Raw genomic sequence first — 24,540 nt, 5'->3', positions numbered from 1 at the left:
TAAGAAGTGTACACCGATTTAAGGGAGATCAAAGCGAGTGTATTAGGTCCGGTCCTGTACCTATTGCATACGTGTGACATTTAAGAGCTAGAGCAAAACACTATTGCCACCTTCGCAAATGATACAGCCATACTAGCGATAGGAGACACTAGTGAAGAAGCGACTGATAAGTTGCAACTATCAGTAAATTTAATACATACCTGGACCAGAAAATAGCGAATAAAATTAAATGAGACTAAATCTGCACACATTAATTTTACAAATAAAAAAATAGAAAATTTACCAGTTAGAATAAATGATACCCAAGTTCCTTATGCAACATCAGCAAAATACTTGGGTCAGCCGAGACGCGAGGTTGCGCTGGAAAGTCCATGTTAAAAAGAAAAGAGGGGAGCTTGATATTAAATATAAGAAATTATATTGGCTGATTGGAAAAAACTACATTATCATTAAATGTCAATCAAAACATTATCCATTCATAATAAATAATTCATTTACTAGCAAATACTGAGGCCAGTATATGGGTGTCAACTCTGGGGCTGTACCAAAACTAGTAATCTACATATTATCCAGAGATTTTAAAAAAAAGTACTGAGTTCAAACATTGTTGATGCTCCTTGGTATATCCGTACCAGCAACCTCTACCAGGACCTGGGTATGGAAACTGTGACCGAAGTAATCAAGAGAACAGCAGCAAGTCACGAGCAGAGGGTGCATAGTCATGTGAATCTCAAGGCAATCCAGCTTCTTAACAACACTGAACTAAAGAGAAGACTCATAAGGACAAAACCATTTGAGTTAGTGTAAAAATTGCATGTTAGTTGTAGTGCATTAGTTGATAGATAAAATAAGAGTAAGCTCTTAGATTTAAGTATTTGCTGTCTGATAATTGGTCATTTGTGACCACATAGCCGTATACAAACATCTACAGGTGTTATATGATTATATAAAAATAATATTCTTACTTGATTTGCTTTGGACGACTATACCGAGAAATGAAAACGCCTTATAGATTTATTACAGAAAAAATTTATTACAGTCTAAATCCTGGCAGTAAGTAGCTGGTTTTTCCTTGCCCAGTTTTCTACCTGATTTTCAACAATTTAAATTTATTTTTTGACTTTGGTTTATTAGAGTTCATTTCAATTTGTGCAGTCGATTCACAACGTTTAAATTCTGAAAATATTGTGAAGTTGTGAAAAAAAATAGTGAAAGAAAAAGAGAGGATTTACTTTAGTGGAGCTATGACAAGAAAAATGATCTGAAAAATTTAGACAGTGATGATACACTTTCAGAAGGAGGGTCAAAAAGGAAGGACAGATATAAAGACAGCGAGGAAGAAGATAACATTTGCAGAAAGAGCAAGATGTTCTCGAAAACAACAACAAAAACGCCAGAGAAAAAAAATGAGGAAACAAAAATTGATCAATTACTAATAATGATAAGCCACCTCTCCAATGACATTAAGGAAATAAAAAGTAATCAAAAAGTAAGCAAGGACCTCATTATCATCATCAGCTCAGCTCATCAAAACCGAGAGCTGAGAAAAGAAAATGCAGAACTAAAACAGGAAAATATAGAGATCAAGAAGGAGCTCAGAGAAATAATAAAAAACATGGAAGTTATGAAAAAACACCGAAGAATAAATAACATAGTTATGAACGGCCTAAGAATAGACACATATGAGCAAGCAGGGTTAAAAGGAACAATCAACAATTTTATCAAACAACATATAAGGAATGCTTACAAGTTAGGCGAAAAAACATGCCTAATTGAATTAGAAAACCAAGAAGAAAAAGGAAAATAATGGAAAAAAAGCACAAGTTAAAAGAAATTAAAGAGTAGAAAGTATATATTAACGAAGATGCAACCATAAAAGAACGAGAAATACAGAAAACAATTAAAGACATTGCTCAAAAATTAAGAAATAAAGGAAATAAAGTCAAGATTGGAGTAAAAAAATATGGGTAAATAACAGCGAATGGAAGTGGAATGACAAAGAAGGCGCAATATGTAAAAAAAACATCAAAAAACTAGCAACTAACTGGAAGGAAAAAAGAGGAAAAAAATGAAAACCGGACCAAAACACAAGAAAACATGTCGAAAAGATCACTTACTTTTAGGAACATGGAATGTAAGAGGCACATATGGAGAATGCAAACTTAAACATTTAGCGAGCGAAATCGAAAAGTTTCATTTTGACATAGTAGCTTTGCAGGAGACGAAACAGCTGGGAAATGATATATTAGAAATAGAAGATACAGTGTTTTTTAACAGCGGCGGAAAGAATCGAACGTTAGGCACAGGTTTTATGATAAGAAAAAAGCTAAAAGAAGCAATAATAGAGTTTAAACCAGTATCAGACCGCATATGTAGTATCAGTTTCAAGGGAAAATACCAAAAAACACCCTCATAAATATTCACGGCGCTTCAGAAGAAAGAGACAATGAAGTCAAAGAATATTTCTACAGTGAATTAAACAGAACAATCGAAAATATACCCAGATATAATATGAAAATTATTTTAGGCGACGCAAATGCCAAAATAGGGAAGGAAGAAGTATTTAGACCGACAATAGGAAAATATAGTAAACACAATGAAACTAATGAGAACGGACAATTCCTGATAGATTTCGCAAGAGAAAAATATATGATCATAATGAGCACATATTTCGAAAGAAAAGAAATACACAAGGAAACATGGATATCGCCAGATAGAAAGACTAAAAACCAAATAGACCACGTGCTCATCGAAAAAGAAGAAAAGCAATGTATAAAGAAGATAAGAACATACAGAGGACCAGACGCTGACTCAGATCACTACATGGTGGGCATCCAAATTAAACAACTGATACCAAAAAAACAAAAACAAAATAAAAGAAAAGAAATGTATAAATAACCCAATTCGATTAGCAACAAATAAAGAGCAAGAAATATACGAGGAAACAATGGAAAGAGAACTAAAAAAGATACAAATAGAAGAGCAAACTGAGAACAAATGGAAAAACATAAAGCAAGTAATGAACAAAGCAGCAAAAGAATGTAATAAACAAGAGAATAAAAATAGGAAAGACTGGTTCGACACAGAGTGCCAAAAAGAATTCGAACTAAGAAAATCATTAAGGATGGAAATGATCACGAAAGAAACAACAGAGACAAGGAATAGATATATGGATCAAAGACAAAAAGTAAAGAGGATGCTGAGAGAAAAGAAAACACATAGAAAATAAGCTAAAAGAAATAGAAGAGAATTACAAAAATTAAAAAATAAAAACCTATATCAAGGTGCTAGAAATGAAAGAAGAGATTTCCAACAAAAACCCATATTCGTTAAAAACAAAGCGGTGAAGCGGAAATAATATAAGCGGTGAAGCAGAAATAGTCCAGAGATGGAAAGAGTATTTTGATGAATTACTAAATGGCAATAATAAGTCAAACCAAAGAGAATGTATGGAAGCAGAAGCAAGAATCGAACACTTAGAAGACATAGAACATAATTCACCCAGCAAAGAACAAATCGAGGAAATCATAAACAATCTGAAAAACAACAAATGCCCTGGAAGCGATAACATAACAGCAGAGATGATGAAATATGATGGAAAACTGCTAAATGATTGGATATACAAGATCATAAAGAAGATATTGATAAAAGAACGAATACCAGAAGATTGGAAGGAAGCAATTATGTGCCCATTACACAAAAAAGGAGACAAAACAGAATGCAGTAATTACAGAGGAGTAGCATTACTAAATACCGTATATAAAATCCTATCAAAATCCATAAAAGATAAGCTAGAAAAAGAAGTTGAAAATATAATACGCGAATATCAGTAGTAGCTAGTAGGCTAGCTACCCCACTGAATAACGAGTATGATATTATTAAACAGGATGTTTGTTGTAAATAATTTTTTTATTTTTGATACTTGATTGATAATAGGTAGTTAGTTTTTCTTTAACTGTTACAATTATATATTAACATTAGAACAAAATAATTAAAATAAATGATATTACATAATATGTACTTAAAACAATGTTAGACTATAACCATCCAAAAATTCATGTTCAAGAAAATCGTTATTTAATTGAGAAAGTTAAAATTTTCTGAATGTGACTTTTATTGCAACATGATTTAGAGCCTGTACATACACCACAAAAATCTAATTCGGAATTGATGTATGAACATATATTACTCGGGCAAGATTTTTTTTACATGTAAATAGTCCATTGGATTATTTCCTTCGAAAAAATTCGGTTATAACTTACCACCTTGTTAAACAAATCCATGCTTTGTTACTTTATATGAAGTAATTTCTGGCAAAATAACTCCACTCATTAGTTTACCAAGGAAAATTTTACCTAAGTTTCAGTAAGTTTACACTGTATCTATCAATTTTTGATTTATTTAAAGGGTCATATTTATGCTGAAGTTAGGAAACAATTTTTTTTTGCAATAGGATGCAAGAATCGAAACATTTTGTAAATCGACATCACCCATTTGTTCCAAAGCTAAATATGCTTTTTTTCTTTCCAATTAACAAAAAACTGTATGTAGTATCACATCCACTCATAGCGTGTAAAGACAAAAGTGAGTTAATAATACTTAAACTAAGTTTTTTTGCCAAAGAATTTATTAGTAATTATAAGTTGCTGTAAATTTTTGATCATTCGATTTTAAAATCTGAAACTTTCCAGAAAATTTGTAAAACATCGACAAGTAGCATACGATTTTTTCAAAAACTCGCCATTTCTTTTGTAATTAAAATAAAAAATTTTGATACAAAACGTGTTTTGCGGAAATAACCATAGTTTATTGTGTCAAAAATAAAAACCTAAAATCAAAATTTTTGCTTTTTTCTTATTTAATTACATCAGCGGTTCTCCACCTTTTAGCACTGGCGCCCCCTTTGAACACTGAAGATAGCTCACGCTTCCCCTTCAGTCAATAATTGGTTGGTTCAAGTTAGAACAGTAAAATTGTGAAACTGACGATGCTAACTCTACGTTAGCAAAAGCTGGGATGCAAAATAAAAATCCAGATATATTTCAACACGAAACTTTATTTGATGTCTCATTAAACTTAACATTATTTATTTCTTTGAGAAAAAGAATAATCAAAAAATCAAATACGCATATAAAGTTGAAAGTCCTATATGAGTGTTTTTGCGCTTTCAATGAGAGGCTTGGCATTGTCTGTTCTTGACAAGTTTTTCGATATTTGGTTGAAACTGTGTCAAAGCACACCTCAAGTCACTTTCAACGTCCATATTTTTTGGTATTTTGATTTTATATACGCCAATGCAGAAAAACCAGATTCGCTAAGATATGTGGATGAAAACTGGACTAATAACTTCACAGATACTAAAGCCACTAAAGATACATTTTAGGTCAATTGCCTGCTCTTGAAGGTTAACTGGAAGAATCTCAACTTCGATATGAAAAGGATCTCTTGTCAACTTAAATTCCCAGTTTTCCGAGCTAACATGTGGAAAGTACTTTCGAATTTGATTTTTCAGTTCTTCCAAATGCCGTGATATGACATCTTTCATATCCGAAATTGGATGTAGTGGAAGGGTTTGAAAATCATCGAGGAGGTCGTTCAGTTTAGGAAAAGAGGAAAGTTGGCTTGGAACTGTGAAGGCGGCGTTGCGTAAGCGATATTTTTTCTATAAACCCCTTAATTGCATCATAAGTGTTTAAGAGGTTTTTACGACCTTGAAGCTTCAGATTCAGGTCATTAAGTGTCTCAAAAAAGTCAGACAAATAAGCCAAGTAAAAGATATTTATTTTTATCATCTGTAAATCTTCTGTGAAGGTCTTCTTGTTTTGAAGTCATTAACAAAATTTTAACTTCTGACTTTAAATTGAATAATCTTGCAAGCATCTTTCCTTTGGATAACCACCGGACTTCTGTGTGAAACAGGAGGGTTTCCTGATCACTACTCAGTTCTTGACATAGTGCCTGAAAGAGCCTAGTGTTTAATGCGCTGGATTTGATGTGGTTAACTATTTTAATTGCTAAGTTTAATGTGACGATGAGAGGTTCAGGTAAAGTCTGACTAGCTAAAGCTTTTCTGTGAATAATACAGTGAGAACCAATTATCCTAGGGTTCTTTTTTTTACCAATTCCATAAATCCAGATCGAGATCCTGTCATGGCTTGGGTCCTATCAGTACATATGCCAATTACTTTCTCCCATGGAAGTTCATTGATTAATAAAAAATCTTCAAGAGCAGAAAATATGTCAATGGCTTTAGTTGTTGTTTCAAGAGATGTTGAAAACACTGTTTCCTTCAGGAACCGTTTTCTGTCAATAAATCGACAGTAAAACAATAACTGTGCATGCTTTGAAATATCAGTTGTTTCGACACACTGCAAAGAAAAAAACGGTGAACCTTTAAATTTTTTCAATAGTTGATTTTTCAAATCCAGAGCAATGTCATCAGTTTTACGTTTTACTGTGTCGTTTGAGAGAGAATTTTTTTCTACTTTCTTACAACTGTCTTCATAACAAGCAGTAAGTAAACAAGAGACTCACCAATAGTATGTTGTTTCTGGTCTTTAACTATCAAAAGTGGTATTTTGTATGATGCTTCCACAGCTTTCTCATTTTCAACACGAAAATTTGCAGTAGAGTCAAGTTTTATACATCCGGGGAGCATTGCATCATTACTAAGAACAGCATGGCAGTTGACACACTGAGGTAAATGACTGCCGTTTTTCTCCATAAAGGTAAAACCATACTTGATATAATTGTCTGAATACAATCTTTTCTTTAGAAGTGACTTAGCCATTTCCAAAGCTGTTACACAACACTATTAAATAATTCACAAACAATCACTCTGTTATTAAATAAGGATTACACTGATTGCTACCAACAGCACACAGACGCTGTCGACTGAGACTGACGCGTGAAACGAAGTCACTGAACTGGAGCCAGGAGTGCTTGCAATACAGTGTTGGTAAATATACTTTGCGCTCCTACGATGTTGCCATACACAAGACTGTCGTATTTAACTCAGGTTTTGTATTTGAGTAAAACGATTTTAATCACGTTTAAATAAAGAAATATTTCTAAACAAAATAAAAATACGAAATACAAAATATTTGGTTTTTTAACAAAATATGTATATATTTTTTAATTTTTATTTTTTTCTTTGTACCCTCACGCCTCCTCTGAAATTCACTCACGCCCCCCAGGAGAGCGCGCCCCAGGTTGAGAAGAATTACATGATCTCTCCCTATACAAAAAATTTTATCAAGAAAAGTTGTGCAGATTTTTATTACAAACATTTTGGTACCAAAGCTCGGTGGTCAACGAGTTATAGGTCACAGTGTCATGTTTCTGGGGGTTTCCCGCTTGCCTAATCACATTAAAAAGGATAAATTCAGTAGGGAATTTCCTAAAATAGATTTATAAATCTAAAATAATCTATATGTATTATCTTAAGTCAGTTAAAATTTATGAAAAAAATTGACATAAACATAAATTGTAAATATTATCACTAGAATGTACCGACTGGAAATAATTGCAGATAATAAAATTAAAATTTACAATTTTTCGCATATTTACGAAATTTTCTCCTTGCTTATTGCAAGAATGCAGAATGTAGAATGTTATGCTTGTTTCGCCTTTAAAATATTATGACAAGGTTCTTAACGTTTTTTTGTGTTTTAGATTAGAATTAAGTATTTTTTTTGGATAATTTTCGATTTTTATCGTATATAATATAGGAGAGAAAATTTTGCCGGCAATATTTTCGACTAGTATGAAAGTTTGTTGCCTGGCAATGACAGGTAATCTGGAAAGCTCAAAGTAGTTGGCGCTAGTGTAGTTCGAGGTCACGTCAACTGTTCTTCAGCTAAGGCTGGAACCATATACTACTCAAAAACTCGTTGGCTTGAGAAATTATTTCATTATGAATTAAATCATTTTTTCTACTTATAGAAATACATCTCATATCTTTTGTTGTCCAAATGACAAAAACACAGAATTTACGACCAGTAACTAACATCCATTTGGCCCACATTAGCCCCATTTATAAAAAGGGAGACAGAAAAGAATGCGGAAATTATAGAGGCATTAGCGTAACTAGCTCGCTGGGAAGGTTATGTGGTCGTATATTGAAAAGAAGAATAGAAGAGGAGTATAAAGAAATTGAAGAACAAAGCGGCTTCAGAGCAGAAGATCGTGCGTGGACAACACATTTACCCTTCAACAAGTAATTGAAAAACGAACAGCTCAAAACCTCCCTACGCATCTGGTATTTATAGACCTGGAGAAGGCTTATGATACAGTTCCTTTAAAACTCTTATTTAGTGTCTTGACAAAAACGGACCTTAGTAAAACATATCTAAAAGCAATACTAAACATCTATAAATGTCCTCAAAGCACTGTAAAAACAGGAAATACTTTCTCAAGGGTATTTACAGTAACGAAAGGCTTCAGAAAAGGATGTTGTCTTTCCCCCACCATATTCAAAATATATATCCAAGAAGCACTGCACCAGTGGAGACAAAAATGTGCGGGAATGGGGTTGAAGCTTGACAACCATTATCTGACAACGCTGTTCTTTGCAGATGATCAAGTACTAATTGCAAGCTGTGAAGAAGATGCAGATTATATGCTTAGAAAGCTCAAAGATGAATACGAAAAATGGGGGATGAGTATGAATATGTCTAAAACAGAATATATGCGAATAGGCAGTGAAGACGAAGACCCGGATTTAGAAATTAGACAAATGAAAAGGTGCTACGAATACAAATATTTGGGAAGTATTATCTGCAGTAAAGGAACAACGGAACGAGATACAGACTATAGAGTGCAACAAGGCAGGAAGAGTGTTTAAATTCTGAATTCGATACTTTGGTCCAACAAAGCTACTATGAGAACTAAAATGACTATCTACAAAGTAATTGTAGAGCCCATTCTTACATATGGAGTAGAATGTTGGCAAATGACAGTAAAAGGAAAGAAAAAAGTTGACACGGTTGAAATGGACTACCTGAGAAGAGCTTGTCGTATATCAAGAGTAGAACGTATACCTAATTCTGAAATTAGAAGAAAAACAGATAGAGTACATACAACTTCTGAAAGAATAGAAACTAGACAGTTAATATGGTATGGACACGTACAGAGGATGGACGACAACAGATGGCCAAAAAGAGCTATGGAATACAATCCAAGTAATAGAAGGAAACGAGGAAGACCAGCCAAGTCTTGGATACAAGGTGTTATGGAAATCATGAAAGACAGAGCCATTGATGAAGACACCTGGAGAGATAGAAAAAGATGGCGATCGAAATGCGGGAAGCGGCAGAAACTGTAGGATCCCCGCTTATATATTATATATATATATATATATATATATATATATATATATATATATATATATATATAGTAAACTCTTAAATATTGGGGAAATCTGCAAGAAAGACTCTAATGTGTATCAATTGTTTCGCCGAACGTTTTCGCCAAAGAGAATTAATTTGGCTTCTTCAGGGCTGAAAGAGAATAAATTATAATTAGCTACCATATATTATCTATTAAAACATTATTGATCCTACCGTAACTTAGAATTGTAGAGTTAGAATATTAAAAAACTTAGCTAGTAACATAGTGGTGTTTTTTGTTACTATGTGCAAAAAAAGTTTTTTGTAAGGTTTGAAATGTATGGTAGCTTTGAACTTGACACGTAAAGGCTTACCCAAGGTTAATCGAAAAATATATATATATATATATATATATATATATATATATATATATATATATATACATATATATATATATACATATATATATATATATATATATATATATATATATATATATATATATATATATATATATATATATATGTAACTAACATCCGAGTTTGTACTTGATAATAATAATTTGAATTAGATTTCAAACATAATTCAGCTTTCATTCCTAAATATGGCAAACTATCAGAAATAATCATTGAATCATTTATTGAATAGGGGCATTTAACTTTTAACACAGTTAGTAATCCCACAAGTCCATCAGGAAAAGTAGCTAAATAAGGATGGTTCAATGAAATGAAAAATCCACAGCTAATGAAATGGTTAGTAGTTGCCTCCTCATAGGCACGGATAGCTATGACTTTTGTTTACTCCAATATGTTGCACTGTTTACACTATCATTAAAATTAGGCATATTTGTATATTGTTGTGGTCTTGGATCATAACATAAGTTTGTCTTTTCCTTTTTTTGCACATTGCACACTGGAACTATAAAATTTATTTGTTCGGTTTTCTTTGGCGATACTTCAAGTCTCCTTTTTTTTTGGCATATGCCAAACTTGCTTTTATTCAGTGCAGTTATCTTTTATGTATCATTTACCAAGATCTTTTAGGTTTAGTAAAACATCGCAACAGCATCATGTTTTCACACTGCTCTGTATCGCTTGCCACCAATACATTCACATAAAGCTTCAGTTATACTTCCATCCATGAAGAGGACCAGTTTTACATTGTATGTAAGTGCTTTGGTCATTTCACTATTGACTTGCGCTCGGTAAAAATGATATTCATCTGTTATTGATTGACCAATAGCTAACAAACAATTATTTTGCATCATACTGTAGCCTTTTCTGTGGACTGCGACACACATTCTCATTCCTTCTGCTAACTTATAAATACATAGAAAGTAGTTATTTCTGTCGACGAAATCTATTAGAGAAACTTCTGAGGAGTAGTGAAATCCACATTAGTGACCGTAAAATGTTTGATTTGATATTGATTCTCCAACAGAACAGTCCACAATGTCATGTCGGAAATTATTATTTTGATCATAACCTATAATATAATATAGAATACTTAATCAGTTTCTGGACATGCAAAGCAATGAACTTCTGGCAGCGACACAATATCTTTCATACATATATCAAAAGTGATGATTTATAATGAGTTTTGTTTTAAGGCAGTACAAAATTGTATTCAATGTATGGTAGGTAGCTAAAATTACCATATTTTAGTTATATGACTGTATTGGTTCAAACCCAAATACAAATGAAGAGCTTAATGTGAAACAATGGCAAGCCTCAAAAAGGCAAAAGTGAGATATTTGACTTTGAATGTTAAAAATAATATTATAAAATCCAGTAACAACTTTTGTTGTTTTAATTTAGATATCGTCCCATGTATGGTAAAGTAGCGAATCTGCGAAATTCACGAAATTGCATTAACCAGTTAGGATTACATATTATAACTAGATTTACAGTCTGTTAAAGTATTGAATATGTATCTTCAATATTAAACTCATAATTAACTGGTTAAAAGTAACGTATGTGCTTGTCTTTCAACTTTTGCAACAGTGAACTTACGAATAATTAGATTCGTAAGTTTACCGTTGGGATTTATTAAGTTCTACACGTCCAAAATTACGAATATTGCACATTCGCGAATTACTAGAAAGAGAATTAATATTTTTATATTACTGGACGGACTGTAAAAAATGTAAACTAAACCACACCCATGAGTAAATTAAACCAACTCTCGGGGAATTAGTCACTTTAGTAGTTTACTTTTAGTAAAGTTTGCATTGCCAATGAAGAACGTGCTAAATATGACGAGAATGATGAAGAATCTTATAAAGAACAATGCAATCGGAAAGAAGCTGCTCGAAAACTAAGACACAATGATAAAAAAATTGCCAAAGAGCAAAACAATATTGTAGCTTTTCAGTCAGATCTTCAAGCTGTTCTCTCTACTCCGAAAGGACCTAGTGGCCCCTTCTTTTATGTTAGAAAACTTACAGTTTATAACATGACAATTAATAATCTTAAAGATGCAAGTGCAACTTGTTATGTTTGGGACGAAACGGAAGAACGACGTGGAAGTGTTGAAATTTCAACATGCATTTTTAAGTATGTAATGGCACGACCTACGGTAGAGTATATGCGAATGATGTCTGACAGTTGTGGGGGCCAACAGAAAAATTTTAGGTTTATTATAGTCGTCTGTATGCATAGCCTTAAAGAGCAACCAAATATAAAACAAATTGACCATAGATTTTTTGAACCGGGACACAGTCAAATGGAATGTGATTCAATGCACGCTAAAATTGAGCAAAAAGCTAAGAACGTACCAGTGTACACAACAGAAGGTTGGGCTCGAGTTATAAGAACAGCTCGCAATAAACCTCACCAATTTGAAGTTAACCCTTTAGTGCACCAAGAATTTATGGATTTTTGTCCAGATAAATGTAATTTTCGTGGTGAAGACAACAGTAATACAAGTCTACCGTTTAGAAAATCAGTTTGGTTTATGTACAAAAAGACAGATCTAAATGCCGTATTCGTTAAAACAAACTATGAAGAAACGACACACTCTGTCAAATATGTACTTAAATTACAACGAGGTCGTCCATCAAACTTCAAACCAGCTACGCCTTATACTAATCACCTCCCCATTTCCATTGCCAAATACAGACCTGAAAAAGTTATGCGAAGATCTACAGATTCTATGTGCATACCATGGATTTTATGAAAGCCTTCCTACCCAAACTCTTATAAGGGATACTCTGCCTGAACCAGATATTTCAGAAGAATCTGAATATGACGACACAATATAATATTGCTTTTTGTTGTAATTTTTGAGTTTTGTGTTTGGTCATGGTTTTATTTTCATATTTTTTATTTCGTATTGTGTCCTAGTAGCTGTCAATAAAAATTATTATTAGTAGTTAGTACCTATGTTATTATTATGTGAAGTATATCAATTTTTTCGCATATAAGCTTTAAATTAATTGTAGGAAATGGTGCTTAATATAAATACTAAAGTATATTCAATACTTTACATTAGCCTAAGTATATTGGACTAAGGAATAATTTTGCAAAAGATAACTAACGAATCTGCGTTTTTTTGCTTTGATAAAGGATATTGAATTTTAGATTAAGTTAATTATATAAAGGCACATTTATAAAATCTAATACAAAAATGTCGTTTATTTAGGTTAATATCCCTATTTTTCACAATAACTTGAAATGTTTTTTAGCTCTCCTGTAAAATTTCAATTTTGCAGATTCGTTACTTTACCATACGAGGGACGATATGTGGGTGCATGTTGCGCTATGGAACTATATTTATAACAATATTAATAAAATTACTCCAAAGTTGGGATAAAAACAGTCTTTATTTAAAAAAAATGTGGCTTGTTACATTATTACATTAATGATAAGTACCCAAAATCTTATTTAATCAACCAACTCGGCGACCTCATCAGCAACATCAGGGCTGACATCCTCTTGTAAACTCTTGTAGAATGGATGATACACTGAAGGTATGTAGGGTAATAATGATCTTACATTTTCGAGTTTCTTTTTTGCAATCCGAATGGGCTCAATATACTTCTGTTTTAAAGCAGATACAGTAAGCACATTAGGACGTCCCTTCTTGACAACACTAACGGGGTTGTAGGTACCATTCACAGAATGTTTAACGTAAAATGCTTATCTGTTATCACTTCTGAACAAAAAGGAAAAAACATTGGAAAAATCCAAAGATTGCTGGTCATCAGTGCGAGTACTCTTTTTAATGTTCTCTAAGAGTGGTTGTACATTGAGGAAAACTTCCTGCTTCATAACAGTTAAGTTGAAGGGCTTTTTTTTATTAGATTCTTTTATAATTTTTTGCCATTCCTCAGGAGAGTACACAAGCGGAGCAGACTTTCTATGTCGTTTTTCTATAAGAGCAAAATCCCTGTCGGAGGGAAGGTGAGTGTGTCCGCTGACTAAAAAATGGTGTGTAATAGACTTAAACTTTTGTTCCTTCACTAGCTGGAACCATAAAGACATTAAAAGCCAGTTTTTGTTTTGCCCGGGACAATTATCCGTGAAGAAAACGAGATGCTCTACTTCACCTATCTTTGAGCTTAGAAATTTTATGAGTATTGATGCTATTTCATCACTTCCTCTTTTTGCAATGTTTTCCGTCCAGACAAACATATGACCAGCGTCTTCCGTACAATCATGGATTCCTAGATTATACATCCAGATTTTCCTGCAATAAAATGCAGGACCAGTGGTTAATTTGGGAATCGGTAACGCTTGCTGCAAGTCAAACGATATAACACATGTCCTGTTATCAATTTTGGACTGGGCTGTTTCGCTCTTCAGTAGTTGTTGCATTGCCTGAGCCTTACACTTGTGCAAGTTAAGTCTTGTTGTTAATTCGCTATAATCATTTTTTTCTGATTTTGCTGACTCTATTTGGATATTAATGTCGTCGCATGTCTTGCAAGTATCTGATTTTGGCAGCTTAAATCCAATATTATACTCGGTACAAAATATTTTACGGTAAGTATGCTCTTTGACTGGTTCAATTCCCATTTCTGTACACCAAGGGACATATCGATCCAAATAGAGACTGGCTATACTCATGTTATGATCCAGATAAACTTTATTCATGTTCTTGTGTCGACTGTAGTGACTTTGATACTTGGAAACGAATGTATGTGGTTTTTAACACTTAGTATTTCAGAATCAGATATTTTGTTCACACGGTTTGTATGCTTTCCTCTGTTGTCTCTTTCTGGCACTAGATTTCCTTCTATCTTCTTGTGAACAATGTTATTTACTCTGCCCTTAGAAGCTTGAAGTCCATGGATATTTAAAAATTCTGTTTTACAGACACGTGTAGTTTCACCATTAACATTAATGGAGTAGACTGCATTGCTCTTTCTATGCGATTCTTGATGTTTTTTCTTCTTTCGGTAGGACCTTTTCTTCTTAACAATATCTATACATCCGAATAAGTAGCTATTTTGTAACTCCCATGAACCGAGGTTCCAGAATTCGTTAAAAATATTGCTCTCGTGGCCCTGAAGCTTTTCCCTACACTTCTTAGTGCAACTGCAAGGTGGTCCCAATTCTCGACCAGGCACATTTTTTTTCGTTTTGTCGCTTACATATGGTTGCCCTAAATTTCGTCGAATTTTTCTTTTTGATCTTGAATAACAGTGTTCATTGTTTTGTCTCCATCGACTTGTTGGAGTTTTGTCGGGTGTGTTTGGTTTTGTCCTTTTTCTTGACGGACCTTTTTCATTATCCTACAACAAAATGCAATAATATAACAAGCCATGTCACAAGCCACAACAATCATACTTTAATCTTTAATGGTAATAATATGACAAGCCACATTTAACAAAAAAATTACGTACCGCTGTATTTTCATCACTTGAGTCACTTCTAGATTGTACATAGTCAGGATCACGGTCACTGTCATCGAATGTCGACTGAACTTCAGTATTTGTCTTATCAGAATCGTCAGAACTCACAGGAATATCTGAATCGCTTTCGCCCATGTTCGCCATTTTGATGTGGCTTGTCATTATGTCGAGTAGATACTAAGACAAACTAGATCTATGCAACACCGTTACCATAGGTTTGTCACATCATCTATTAACGACGGGCTGAAATAAATTTTTAGTGGCTTGTTATACTATTACTTTAACCGATCATAGCACTAACTCTTTTTGAACTTATGTGTGGCTTGTCATTGTTTCACATTAAGCTCTTCAAATATATCACTATAAAACTCACACCAATATAAATATTTCTATTTGGTTTGAGATGAAGAAATGAAACATTAAGATCATGATTAATATAGTTTACCTTTCGATAACGTCTTCCTGTTTTCCAGTAATTCTCGCATTTCTTCTCCTCAATTCTTTTTCTAGTCGCAAATAGTACAAGATTCGTATTTTTCTGCTATAATTTATGAAATCGCAATAATTACAACAAAAATACCATACAATTCCAAAGAATTGTCAAAATGTGTTGACCTCCAACCACACTAGCGCCGCCAAGCGGAAGCAACGGCGTACATAGCTGCCATTCTCGCGAATTAAAATTTTGACAGTTAGATCACGAGACGTCAGTCGAGTCATTTTGTCAAAATTTCATAAGCGAAAATTGCCAAAAGGCAACAAACTTGAATAAAACCAAAAGAAAATTTTGCCGATAAATAATTTTCTCCCGAATGATATTTCACTAGACAATTAATGCACCAAATCAACGAAACAATCATTATTTATTTGTTAACAATATTGAATGTACAATTATTATAAGCTATAGTAGTTTGCATATTCTTTTTTACCAAAGCATAATTTTGTGTATTATTGACCTGTAGCATTTGGGAACTCGAAGGTCCATCTTCATTTGTTGTTCTGGGATTTTCGATCAACTTCTGGTGGTGACTAGAATCCAGCTGCAGATATGGTTTAAGAGAGCTTGCATTTGAGCGACCCGTTAATTTTAATTAACTCCTGTTCAGAAACACCTTGCCTAAACAAGGCTGACAACTGAAGAGTATGTGGAAGAGTATATGGAAGTGTATCCTCTGAGAACAGTTTGTTATTGTATGTTTTTTTGTGTCTATTCCAATTTTTTTAGCTGACATTTTTGTCCACTTAGATACGGTGTTGATTCCAAGTGGACAGTTTTTGAACCAAGATCCATCCTTCCAGTTGGGGTGAACGGTAGAAAGAGTCTATCTGATAAAATATTTGGTCTCCTTTTTTCCATTAATTTTATAAGTAATCTAACTGGGCATAAATGTTCGTGTGATGAATTTCTTACCAGCCATTTGCTACTTGCCAAACTTTTTGAACCGCCTTGATGTGTTTTGGAAAAAATGCTCTTGTATTCAATTCGGCCCGTAAATTCTCCCACAACATAAAATTCTTTTTTGAAAAAGTGCATCTTGCAGTTTACGGCCTCATTGCCTCTCCAAGCAAGTTCAAATGAGCAAAGATGAAAAAACTTTTTTTTGCTTCATAGGGGGTTTTTTTGTCATAACTTTGGATGATTTTTAATAGTTCTTCGGTGGATAATGCTTTTGAACTGAGTTTTCTTTTTTTCTTGAACACTTTGAAGTTGCCTCCGCTTGGTATCTCTAGCCAACCTTGCACAGTTGAAAGATATATCACAAAAATTGATAATCCATCTACTACAAAGTAATCAAAGACAACAAATAATGTCTCAAGGGGAAAATAGCAGAAAATGATAATATTTGAAATATAAGCGCAGCAATTGATAAACTTGATGAGGTAGTGCAAAAAATAAAAGTATTTTTAATGATAAATTCGACATATTTGCCAAACATCGCTATCCAGCTGAGACATATGCCTCTATAAGATGCAATCATGTGCCAAGAACAAATTTAAAATATAGTACGACAAAAGCGATTAAAGCTCATATCAGTGAGACAGCCCGATTGTACAATTCCATCACATGTGCGTTTATCTTCTGACTATTATTATCACACAACTCCATCAATAGCGTTTTCACCTTCTGCATATCATTCATCTAAATCACCAAAGTTAGCAAATAACATGGTACCAGAACAATCATCGTCTTCATAGCCTGATGTACTTATCAGGCTATGAGTACTATTTTTATACTTACTTTAATAAGGTCTTGTAACGCATCGTATATTGTTGTACACACTTTTCCCAGAAAATTTAAAATGGCATTTTTGGTTACTCGGTAAATGCAAGCAAGCGTTGCAAATGAATCTGCTGTAGCTAAATATCTTAAAAAATTTTAGTCTTGGTGAGGTTGCTTGTCGCATCAGCGTATTTTGTTTTTATATGACATCCTGCACTTTCAACAGCAGCTCTTTAACTGTTTCTTCAGACATTCTTAAGTGATTTCTGTACCTTTCTTCGTCCACTAATGTTAGTTCCTTCAACAACGTTGCTGATGTTCCCAGTCTATTCCTGCTTAGAATCCACTGCCTCTCCCAAAAACGACGTTTCTTTTGTTCATATTATTAATAATTTTTCTCAAATCTTCTTGTAACGAAACAACAACACTTTGTACACATTCACGCACAACCGCAGTCGATCCTATTTTACATTGAACTGCTGATTCAGTTTCAATTATAGAATAAAATAGGAATATACTTTATTTTCACTGAAAATTGTACAATTTTATGGATAAAGTTACAAAAATCAGAAAAATGACACTAACAATTTAAATTTACTTAAATTACATTAATCGTCAATATCACAAAATATAAGATAATAAAATACACAATCTATTGCAAAATTTAAATAAATTGCAAATTTCATAATAAAACATTACGACATTTTATTTTTTTTCATTTCATATCAATTATGTAATAATACGTACATATTTTATAAATTAAATTTCAGGTAATTTTTTACACATTATATTATTATATTCCTTATATTAATTATATTTATGTTGATTTTCTGGGATTTTCCGAAATTTCCGGGGGAGATGGGGGCGTGAAAATTATTCCAGCCAAATGAAAAAAAAAAGTAAGTTTTTACGGTGAATTTCAAATGGACTCAATTTTTCCGAGGTTTCCCATATTTCCTGGCCAGTGAAAACTATGTAGTTATTCATATTTCGACGAGCTAGCACAGATTAATAAAAAAGAGACTTCTAGCTGCAATGGAAGCCGAGATAATGTAAATTTTTCCTACGTGTTTCAATTTGAAGTTCCGATCTCGAAAAAAAAAAAACGAGATGAAACAGTTATTCTCCACTTTCCTACCTGGACTCTACTCCTGAAAGTACCTTCGTTTCGAAGGGCTACAAGTTTCGAAAAATTGAATGAATTTTATAGCTACAAGTTATAATATAAAGTTTAGATTTTCATTCAAAATTAGGGCAAATTTTACTTCTTAATGTTTATAAACAAACAAGATATGATTTAAAAAAAAATAGTTGCTAACTTCGTTCCTATTGGTCATGGAAGGTTTTTTTTTTAATGTGAGTTTTTCACCAGCTATCCAATGATTGTACGATGTACGTACAAGTATGTAGCTTGAAAAATATACAAGTTATTATAATTGTTTTTAAGTACAAAACATACCCCTTTTTCAAACGTTTATTTTGTAAATAATTTCGTTGAAAACGCAATATGCATTTAACTTTTGAGATAGTTTAAGTCTTAAAGAATCCTATGACATTTGCTAAATGTGTCTAGCATTATTAATAGAGCAAGTTTAATAGCTTTAATAATTACCTCAGGAAAAAACAAATTAAATAACTTTTAAACTATTTGACCGATCGGGGGGAAATTTCACACAAATTTAAAAGACAGTAATTCTTCGATGTTAAAATGTATTAATAATGTATTAATATTTTAGTTTGTTAATAAAAAAAATAATAAAATTTATAAACTACTGCAAAAAAACTGTTTTTTTTCAAATATCTCCGTAAATTGTTTATCAATTTTAATTTAAAAAACGGGAAAATAAAGATATTCTTGATATTAAAAAATGATATGAATATTGTTTATGTAAAATATAAGGGAAGAAGACAAAAAATCAAATTGTGACCATAAATTATTGTTTAAAAAAACACAGGCAGCCTTTTTTTAAACAATAGAAAACCCAAACCCAAATACCAAAAAAAAGGTAAAAATACCAGTACTTTTTCATCTATTCGTCATCTAGTAACCCCTAGCTATGTCTTAAAAGCTTCAGATATCTGCGAAAATTTTTTCGATTTTTTTTTTAACCAGACTGGGCTATTGTTGATATATAGTGACAAAGACGTTGGTGGTAAATTTCTTGTTGTACAGTAGTGAACGCATATTATTGGCTGATATGCTGATAAGGAAATGTCTTATTGAAAATACAGACAAGCCTATCTAAAAAACTACTGAAATTATAGTGCACGTCAACACAGGGAAAGTGACACTCAGAAGTCACGCACAAATTTTTTAATTAACGAAAGTTCTGAGCGGAAAAAAACCTGCCTAAGCGTTGGGTTTTTGAGGATGGTTTGTTAAAAGTGTTAAACTTGGTATATACTGCTTTATAATCAGATAGGCCTGAATTGTAGAGCGTACATCAAGGAATGAGAAATCTGAGACAATATAATAAATATGGTAGATGTTGTTTTAATAATTAATTCTTGTAGGAGAATTAACGTGCATTGTGAAACCATACGATTCGAATATATTGACCAAGGATAATTGGGTAGTACAAGCAATAGCGTAATTAACATTCAAGTCACCGTATAGATTTTTTTTGCTTTTATTTAGCACTTCGTCTAACAAATTTAGCAGGTTCTTAAAAAAAATTTCGTGGAAGAATAAGTTGATCTATAAATGCAAAGAATTGAATACCTAATATGAACAACAATGAATTCAAGATAATATATTCAACTTTTGTTAATCAACTAAAATTGGTCAACTAAACATGGTCTGACTTTTTTTAAATATTAAATTTGATGAAAATTTAACAACATATCACCCGAACTAATACTGGTATCGATAACAACGCTGTTTACGAAGCCTTAAGGTGCTCATTGCACATTGAAAAATATTTTGTTTCAATATATTTAAATATATTCAAAATCCATGAAATAGTTTTGTTTCTAAAAACATATAAAAAGCAGCTTTAAACACTGTTCAACAGTCGCTAATTCGGTCAATATGCGGTTGGATAATAAAACGGAATTTAGAATGTGTGATGTTCGGCTTTGTTCTATATATTTGATTGTGTCACTTTCTTTAAGTAAGCATTTCCAATTATTATTATCATTTTTAGTAGTTGTATTTAATTGCGACATAAAATCAATATTTTCTTTCTTCTTCTTTTTCTGTAGATATGACTCTGTCTGTTTTTTTAATGTACCTCCAGAAAGTTGTCATTCCATCGTTTACGTGGTCTTCCTACTAATTGTCTTCCTATCGGGGAAGCCGTCTTGCTAAGTAGCAACAAATGGAGCTACTACTCCATTTGATGTCCGACATATGTGGCAGTGGCCAGGCCAATGTGATGAACCGATTGGAGGCCTTTGAAATGTGGGTATTTAGAAGACTACTTAAGATTCCCTGGACATATCACACAACAAATGTTGAAGTATTAAATCGAATGGACAGGAAAAAAACTGCTTATCTGGGTCATATATTTCAAAATTCTAAGTACCAGTTCTTAAAGCTTATTATGGCAGGGAAGATAGAAGGAAAATGGAGCATCATCGGAAGAAAGAAATACTCATGGCTTAAAAACATAAGGGATTGGACACAACTCGATGACCATGTACTCTTTAGAACCACACAAGACCAAGAGGAGTATGCCAGAATTGTCGCCATCATCCACTAATTGGATAAGGCACCCTAAAAAAAAAAGAAGAAATGTGGCAGAATGAACATGTCTACCTTTATCTACAAGATGGTCCTTATTGTTTATTATTGTTTATTGTTTTTTCTTAAGTAAGAGCTTTGACATCGTATATATTTCTTCTATTTTACTTTCGGTTTTTGTCTTCAGCTAATTTCATCTTTATTTTGGCTTGACTAGCATCTGGTTTAACCTCAAGTCCACTTCTTGTGCGTTCATAACCTCCTGCAGCCATCATTTTCACTTTAACTGAATCAGTACTTGGTCGATTTGATTTTTATACTTTCCTCCCAGAGATCTCCATATTTTTGTGTGTATCCTCTTAGGTTTAAATATTCTGCTAATTTTTTTGAAATTTAATATTACTTTATCATGCTGAAGCTATTTTCATGTAGCATCTTAAAGTAATTACTATTTTATTGAGAATAAGCCACAATTCAAGTTTAAAATAAGTTTATTAACGTTTCAATTTCCACTTCGGAAATCCTTGTTAAAATACAAACATTAATAAATTAAACAAATTTTGTTTTTTGTTACTTGGTGAATAATTCTTCTAATAATTTAATTTTATCTGACTCATTAATATCCGTCAGAAAAAATCATAGCATGTGGTTCGTCTTTAAAAAGACAGTAAAATGATATCACTTTTCTAAGAAGAGCATGTGGTGTATCCAAAAAAGATCATATCAGGAATATTAGAGGGAGGACAAATATTGTATATTCCAGTGTAGACAGAATTGAAACGAGACAACTAGTGTGGTATGGTCACGTGAAGCGAATGAATGAAGATAGATGGCCAAAGAAAGCTTTAAATTACATACCACAACAAGGAAGAGGAAGGCCTTCAGTTGCCTGGGAAAAAAATGTACGGCACATAATGATAGAGATAGAGCCATCAAAGAATACGAATCGATGGACAGAAAATGATGGCGGTAGAAATGCGAGAAACGGCAGAGGCTGTAGGAACCTCGCTTTTTATAGAATCAGAAAGCTGTTTATAGAATTCATTATTTAGTTGAAAATAGGTATTGTCAATAACTTCATTATAGCTGATATATTTAGTCTTGTTCTAGTTGCCAATGTATCATCACTCTCTAATTTTGTCTTAATTGTATTCAACGTCGTATCTAATGGCACATTTGTAAGTAAACTATTTATGTTAATACTTAATAAAATATTATTTGAATTAAATTCAACACTTGATAATTTATATAAAAATTATTGTGTATTTTTTATAAATGTGTCATTTTTATTTGCAAATGGTTGTATAATATTTAATAAAAATTTTGACAGTCAAGTGACAACAAGAGGAATTCATGGTAGTACAAATAGGTCTAAGTGGTATATTCGTTTTATGAATTTTCGGTACTCCATAAAAATAAGGGGTCTTACTGTAAAGAAGTGTTATTAATCTTCTTTAATTTTAATTTTAATTTAATTTGTTAAATAATCTTTAAACTTGAATAAAGTTCTATATATTTGGTTTTTTAGAGGCTTTGTTGGATTCTTTGTTAATTTTGTATAAGCTCCGTTTGTTATTAGATTTTTAAGTTTGTTTTCATATTGAATTTTATCCATTATCACAGTTGCATTTCCCTTGTCTGCTGGTAGGATAATTATGAAGTTCTTTAGTTCCTCTTTGCTTATGTTTTGTTTAATTTTAATAGACTTTTCTATTCAAGTTTACATAATATTCTATATTCTTCATTGTCGTCGGTTGATAAATATTAAGATATTTTTTCCACTGAGCTAATTATGTCTAATTTTGAGATAGATAGATGACTAACAGCAAAGTTTAGACTCTTTGACAGTATTAAACTCTCCGTTGCATTTAAATGTCTATTTGATAGATTGATAACTGTCGCTAATATGTCGTTATTTCTATTAAAGTAGACTATCTAAAGTATGTATACTGTTTTGTTCTAAAAGAATATTAAATTTATTTAAATCTATATTTCTCTATTTCTCATATGAATTTTCATATACTATATGTAAACTAAAAATAATTCGATCAAAATCAGAATTTGATATCATATTGATAAGCAAATCTTCAATCTTCTTCTTAACATGCCATACACCAAAGTGCGTATTCGACTATCTCATTACTAGAATTCTGTTCTTGGCGGCTTGACACAGCTCGCCTGTATTGTGTATTCCTGTCCATTCTTTAATATTCCTTAACCAGGATAATTGTTTGCGGCCGGCTCCTCTCCTACCTTCGATCTTCCCTTGTAGGATTAACTGTGGTATTTCATATTTTGCTCCTCTCAATATGTGCCCAAGGTAACCAATCTTGCGTTTTTTAATTAATTCAAAGAGTTCTCTTTCCACGCCGGCTCTCTTAAGGGCGTCATCGTTTTGAACTCTATTTACCCAAGGTATGCGCATCATTCTTCTCAATGACCACATTTCAAATGCTTCAAGTTTGTTGATAGATGTTTTTTTCAAAGTCCACGTTTCCATGCCATAAAGCAAGATGGACCATATGTAGCACTTGACCATTCTGTAGCGTATTTCAAAATTTAGGTTTTGATTACATAGGAGCGGTCTGAATTTCACAAAAGCTTGTCTTGCCATTTGTATTCGGGTTTTTATTTCTTCTTGTGGATCCGATTGGTCATTGATTGTGGTGCCAAGGTATTTAAAAGTTTTCACGCGTTTTATGCGATCGTCACCTAAGCATATTATCGGGTTTTCTGGAGGGTTTCTGCTAATGACCATATATTTCGTTTTCAAAATGTTGATTTTGAGGCCATATTTTTTACCTATGCTATTCACCCTATCAAGTAATAACTGCTGATTTTCCAAATTATCAGTTATAATCACTGTGTCGTCCACATAGCGTAGGTTGCTAATTGGTATGCCGTTCACCTTAATGCCTAATTCCGTGTCTTCTAATGCTTCCGCAAATATATTTTCAACATATAAATTAAATAGCATCGGAGAGAGTATGCAGCCTTGGCGGACACCTTTCCGGATTTCAAATTCATCCGTATATTGGTCTTGATCAATCCTCACCTTTGCCATTTGGTTCCAGTATAGATTCTGAATAATTCCGATCTCCTTCTGGTCAATGTTGGCCCTATGTAGTAGTTCCATCATGATATCATGTTTAACATTGTCAAATGCCTTCTTGTAGTCGATGAAGGTGAGGTAGACATCTTTTCGTTGATCTAAACAGTTTTGTATTAAGGTGTTCAAACATAAAATTGCCTCTCTTGTTCCTAGTCCTCCCTTAAAACCAAATTGTGTAATATCCTAAGGAAGAGTTTCAGCAAGTGACTCATTAAACTGATTAAGCGGTGTTCATTGCATTTTGTGGCATTAGCTGTTTTTGGGATCATCACAAAGGATGACTGCAGCCATTCTCGCGGAATGTAACCAGTATCATAAATTCTATTGAACAGCTTT

General features: G+C 32.7%; 2 protein-coding genes across 3 annotated transcripts in view; one reads left to right on the top strand and one right to left on the bottom strand.

Annotated features, from left to right (window-relative positions):
- LOC140450061 (proton-coupled amino acid transporter-like protein pathetic) overlaps positions 1 to 24,540 on the bottom strand; it is a 527,271-nt gene that overhangs the window by 264,215 nt on the left and 238,516 nt on the right. The window lies entirely within an intron of this gene.
- The window catches only part of LOC140450060 (glucose dehydrogenase [FAD, quinone]-like), a 367,487-nt gene continuing 363,343 nt past the window's right edge, over positions 20,397 to 24,540 (top strand). The window contains exon 1 of the mRNA XM_072543487.1: positions 20,397 to 20,520. Coding sequence (XP_072399588.1) covers positions 20,439 to 20,520 — 82 coding nt within the window. The 5' untranslated portion in view covers positions 20,397 to 20,438. The remainder of the gene's footprint in view (positions 20,521 to 24,540) is intronic.

Source organism: Diabrotica undecimpunctata, chromosome 9, assembly GCF_040954645.1.
Source record: "Diabrotica undecimpunctata isolate CICGRU chromosome 9, icDiaUnde3, whole genome shotgun sequence".
Taxonomy (NCBI): Eukaryota; Metazoa; Arthropoda; class Insecta; order Coleoptera; family Chrysomelidae; genus Diabrotica; species Diabrotica undecimpunctata.
Note: the sequence above shows the minus strand (reverse complement) of the source record. Positions and strands in the feature narration are given on the sequence as shown.